This window comes from Diplotaxodon limnothrissa, linkage group LG11, assembly GCF_057381915.1.
Source record: "Diplotaxodon limnothrissa isolate DT_005_m linkage group LG11, D_limnothrissa_male_GT1.1, whole genome shotgun sequence".
NCBI lineage: Eukaryota > Metazoa > Chordata > Actinopteri > Cichliformes > Cichlidae > Diplotaxodon > Diplotaxodon limnothrissa.
The window spans coordinates 9,878,901-9,884,660 of record NC_140606.1 but is presented as its reverse complement, the minus strand read 5'-3'; the positions used below and the strand labels follow the sequence as shown (position 1 = coordinate 9,884,660).

The following is a 5,760-nucleotide window of genomic DNA, read 5'->3' as shown; positions in this document are numbered from 1 at the left end:
CTCAAAGTCAAAGTGCTCTTAAAGTACCTTAAAGTTACTCGCTAAGGTCAGTTTAAAGTGGTTCCTGCTTCATGACGAGTGATGAGGGCCATTTTTCTTTTTCATACAAGGACACACACACACACACACACACACACAAATATGAAAGCAAGCCCAGCTACTCTACACTATGGTAGTAAAACGTTTACTCAGTACTACTACTAATAAAGAGGTGGATCCTGCCCTCTAGTGGTGGAAGGAGTGACACACATGTTGTCTGGACTATGACGTATCACTCTGCAGACTTGATGAAATGCCTTTGTTGCGTCACATACATCTTCCAAACACTCTAGAATAAACCTAAATCTTCAGCCTGATGTGTTTCTTCAGCATGACTTTGCTCTTGTATGGATAACCAATGCAGAACCCTGAAACAACCAAAGAAAAAGAAAAAAAAAACATGAATACCACCTCATTTGTGCGCCCTGGAGCATCATGTATTCATATGACAGGTGTGAATGTCTAAATGACTTTGCGGTTAAAATCTGTTAAAGCTGATACTGTGCAAATAATAGTTCTGTTTTACCCCAGGGAGAGACACAGCAGCAGCAGTAAAGCGGTTAAACAGGCGGCGAGAAGCGGTAACAATGAGGCGAGGAAGGAGCGGGGAGAGTCACCAGACGCGGGGAAAAACTGCCCTCCTGGGAGCAGAGACAGGTCAAATGTCTCCTGCAGCTCTGTGTGGCCTGCCACAATCTGGGGGGTCACTAAGACAGACACGAAGGGATGAAGACAGGGAATATAGAGGAGAACCGACGATGAATGAAGTGAAAGAGGTTGGTTGAGGAAGTCTGCAGTTTTAATTGTATTTGCTTAGTAGGAGTTTCCTCATTTATTAAGCACAAATACAGAGTTAGTTAGTCTTCTGTACACAGTAGTTGACATGTATCATTAGTGGGTTATAACCCACCAATTCAACAGTTGTATAATTTAAGAAAAAATGTGCTAACCCAGAAAACTAAAATAATTATTCAACTAATCATATAATGTTCAGGAGGTGAGATGCACATAATATTATACATATACATAATTACACATGCTAAGCTGTGTAAAAATGCATAATCATGAATGCTAATAGATGCATTCATATAGTCAAACAGTTATTTTTGTTCTTTCCTCCTTTCTAAAATCCCCTTTAACTCCACTTTTCAGTAAAACACAATCTGTACACAGGGAATTGTCTGCACAGGGCTCATTTACATTCTGATATATTCTTCCACATTTCTTTAAATGTGTTAACAACTTTGCTACCAAAGGCATACATCCAGCAGGCCTGATTTATTTCCCTGTAAGAAGAATTTGGCTATAAAAAGCAAGGGTATAGTCAAACTGGATGTGCTTTAGGTTAGTTAGTATTCAGTGTTAGTTATTAGTGCTTTAGATGGGTTAGCCTTTAGTTTAGTTAATATGTTCCTCTTTTGTTTTCATGCATATCACTCCCTCTTGACTCCAAACAGCCAGTGCTTGCTTTGCCAGCCAACAGCTGTATTAAGATACCTGCGGCAGCACGTCCTCGCAGCAACACACTTTCCAAATATATTTTATTTGCAAGGTCACTCAGTAGTAGTGGAATAGTGTTTAGAAACCTTGGGTTCATCATAATTATAATTTTATTTTACTGGATGTGAACATGTTTGGAAGCGCACCTGAGCAGTAGACTCAGAAATAACAAGCTTCTCAGCAGCTCAACAGTCCAGTCTCTTTTTATTCCCTTTTTCTTCAGTGGATTAGTGTGCTGGATCTACATTGCAGACTGGTTAGACAAACTGAAGAAAAATCAAACTAAGAAAAAAAATTTTTTTTTGAGAAAACAAAACAGCTAGTGTTTTCAACTTAAATATTATATTTCAAAACTAAATCAACCTTCTAAGGAACAATTCTGCAACAGGCTAAATCCATTATCAGTGGGACCTTACAGCCCTCTGACCTGCTCAGCATCACAGACTGACACGCAACAATCCCTGAGAGAAACTCCTGGCTATATAGTTAATAACTTCTCTCATCCCAGGAAATAATACTTAAATACCAATAAATATTAAACTTATAGCAGTGCACAGTGTCTCAGTCAAACACAATGGTAAAAAGTTAAGTTTAAAAAAAAAAGTAGATATATTTATCTGTCATCTATTTATTTCTTAAACTTCAGGCTAAAGTCCCCCTCCTTCATACCACACTTCCAGGAAGGTCACCATAAAAAGCAGTCCCAAAGTGCCTGGACATGCACAGCACAATGGAAATATAAACACTGTGGAGTATGTTTGGAGGTCACAGGCCTCCCTGTGACACACAGTAGCCAGCTTATTTAGAAAGGTGCGTGGCTAATTTACAGTGATTTTCCAGAGGGTGCTAATTTTGGACAGAGAAGGCTTTCAATTAAATGCACTTACTGGAGACTTTAGAGACTTTCTAGCCAACTACTTAGAGTGTCTCTGAGTGCAATCAAGTGGTGAACAAGACAAACAGGAGCCAGCACTCACGTCTCTGGAAATTTATGGGAGAAGATTTGACTGGTGATGGCGAATTTAGAAACGAATATGAAAGTTCAATGTACCCTCAAAAACATTTTTAAGCTGTTCTTTCTCATTTAAAAAAAAAAGTAAAACTACAATGTAAATAATATAATATCTTTAAAATAGTTTCAATACATGTCAAAGTTTGGACCTATTTACTTATTTCATCAAGTGTTCAAACATTTCTCTGGTACAAAGTAATGTTGCTTTAAATGTGAAGAAGTTTCCTTTTTCCTGGTACAAGGACTCTCCCCTTGATCAGTTAAAATTTCCAAATATCCTTCTAAAGTCAGCTGTTTTACCTGAGACATAGTAGTATACTCGGATAAAGGAGAGCTGGCCCGAGTACACCTCACACTGGTAGGTGCCCTGATGCTTCAAAGTCACTGAGGGGATGGAGTAGAGCCTGTCAACGCCCACAGTCACTTCTTTAAACTGATCCAATTGCTGCGTTTCAACCTGAAGGATTAAAATGTTCTCAGTTGTTGTCTGCTTCACACAAACAAACAACAAAGTGTTAATAATAACAGCTCAGTATTTTATATTTATTAAATCTGTTGTCACAAGAAGTCAACTCTGTTCATGTGGTTATAAATTTGCAAAAATTTGTAGGCAACTGAGCAAAATCACGCACTGACAAACACACCTGTTATTAGGAGACATCTTTAAGTCTGTAGTGCAGAGCTAACTGTCTTCCAGCTCCAGCCTCAAATTTCAAAGATTTGAAATCACGTTGCTCATTTCGTCTAACTCTAACTCGAGTAAGCTGGTGTGTGTATTTTGCAAAAATGTTGAACTGTTACTTTTAACAGTGACCCTGAATGATTCACCATATGCTGAGCGTACCTCCTCTGCGAACCTCCAGATCACTTCAATATCAGTTGGCAAGGCAAATGGCACGTCGCACCACATTCGAATCCTGCTGTTTTCCATAACTTTAATTTCTTCCACTGAAATAAACATATAGCCACCCACATGCACACAGACAAATGCACACACTCAGATAACATTCGCACAGGGGCAGCTCTTGCAGCCTGAGCTCTCCTTAATGATAATATTTAAGCCCAGTCTCAGAGGAGTCGAGTAAAAGTGATGATATGCTGAAGAGTGGCGGTGCTGTAAAGGCTTGATACGAATACCATGTGTGTGGGAGTCAACTGTCACCTTGCATAAAGAAACCAAGGACTTAAAGAGTACCTCGGGGGCTCTGTGCAAAAGATATAATGTGTGGAAATAAAACCTTTCCTCTGTCTCTCTTTCAAATCCTCACTTTTTGCTAAGAGCATTTCAAGGATCAAGAGTGGATGCTTATGGAGGTGAAAATAGGGCTATTTAAGGATATGTCACATCTGGATTAGTACTTATTTCTTTAGTTGGAAATTGTGACATAACAGAATCAGTGATGTGTTAGAGGTAATAATATGAATAACAGTGCTCACCTGGGCAGTCGAGAGGAAATTCACAGGAGTCGTACTGGCAGGTAACACAGTCGTACACTGCACCTGCACTCTGAAAACCTGATGGGTGAATGAAACCGATACTGATGCCATTATTATTTGGTTTCTAAAAGCAATGATTGTTATGTTGTAGAATCAAAAAAAAAATACAATAAAATCAAGACAAACCACATGGAGGGATACATCCAGAGACTGTGAAGAGAATAAAAAACTTTGATTAATAAATATTACTGATACAGCATCCAGGAGTGAAAGCCAGTTAAAGCAAACCACCTTCTGGATCCTTCATGGTATTTTAAAGACTCTAAAAATGTAACTGGCATCTTAGAGAGAGTACAGAGATCACTGTAAGATGTGATGACCTAATATAAGTTATTATGGACAGAAAGATGGAGGAAAAGGGAAGTCCGTGGCTCACCTCTAGGCAGTTTGGAGGCAGCTGAGATGAAATTGTCTGCTGCTGTCTGCAACCTTTGCTCGTACACAGTGTCTGATAGATGGAGGGGAGGAGGAGGAAGACAGAAATATTTGGCTCAATTCATACTGGGGAATTGTGTGGCTGGGGGCATCATTTTTTGTTTTTTCTAACTTCTCTTTTTCTGACCTCACTTAGCAAATGTATTACTCTTTTATCGATGCAGCTATACAGTCTGCTTAAACAGGTGTTTAGCTACCGTTATTCAGCTTTTGGTCAAACTCTTTCAACAGCCGGAGGACCTCTGCATCCAGAATTTCCTTCAGTTGGATGTCATAGCCTTTACCTAAAAAAATCAAGAAATTACATATCACCTAGATTTTTACATGCTGTCACAAACTGTTCCTAAATTGGCAAAGAAGAAACTCTTTCGCACCTACTCTACCAGCTTCAATCACTGTCTCATTATTGTTGAATATGCGGTCCAGCTTCTCGAAGCAGGCGTCAACGTTTCTCACATTGTACTCGGTCAAAACGTGACCCCAGCACAGACGGAGACTGTCTTCCACATCCACAAAACACTGATAGCAGCTTTGAGACAGGCACAACAGCAGGCTCACACACACAAGCCGCAAAGCAGATGTCTGCATCTTTCAATGTGAGCTTTAAAAACTCAACTAATGTTTCTCTGTAGGTGTTTTGATTCAAATCCTGGTCTCATAGCGACTAAAAATGTGCAAATTCTAAGGTTTTTGTTTTCTTTTTTCTTCAGGGCTTGATGAATTAGAGCCCTGTATTTATGTTCACATCCCACACGGGGATAAAAGTAAAGTCTTGAAAGTGTATCACGCTCATCTTTTCTCGACACGACAGGAGAGCATCACAGACTCCTCTCTGTATTTCCCACCATTCTATTGTCTCTAGTCCCCATTTCCTGCTGCCTCAATGCACCAGTTTTACTGCAGAGCACAGAGATGAAGCGAGCCAAGGAGGGAGGTGGCGGCAGCGAGAGGGAGAGGGGCAGATGAAGATGGAGTTAAATGCTTGTGTACGTGTAGGGGATGGAGTGGGAAGGGTGCCGACGTGAAAACCCAAGAGAAATATATAATATGCGATAAATGAAAGTCTACCCGGCGGTGTGGGGTGGGGGTGGGGGGTGGACGGCGAGACGGAGAATGAGAAAAAGCCAAATATGAAAATAAAGAACAAAAGGGACAACAAAATCGATGGGGTAGCAGAGATAGAGAAGGAGTCAGTGCACATTATTGATGATGAAGTTTAGAAAAAATAGAATTGGTGAAAAACAAAAACGTGAGAGAAACAGAAACAAAGAAAAGAC

The 5,760-nt window shown here is 39.9% G+C and overlaps 1 protein-coding gene across 1 annotated transcript; it reads right to left on the bottom strand.

The window, feature by feature from the left end:
* Window positions 1–328: 328 nt before the first annotated feature.
* Window positions 329–5,071, bottom strand: spaca6 (sperm acrosome associated 6). Its single transcript, XM_085365061.1, has 9 exons — window positions 4,858–5,071; window positions 4,681–4,767; window positions 4,425–4,496; window positions 4,175–4,198; window positions 3,989–4,066; window positions 3,396–3,499; window positions 2,852–3,008; window positions 566–746; window positions 329–407 (listed from the first exon to the last, which is right to left on the bottom strand). The coding sequence occupies exons 1-9, from the start codon at window positions 5,069–5,071 to the stop codon at window positions 329–331; spliced, it is 996 nt and encodes a 331-aa protein (XP_085221187.1).
* Window positions 5,072–5,760: the final 689 nt, after the last annotated feature.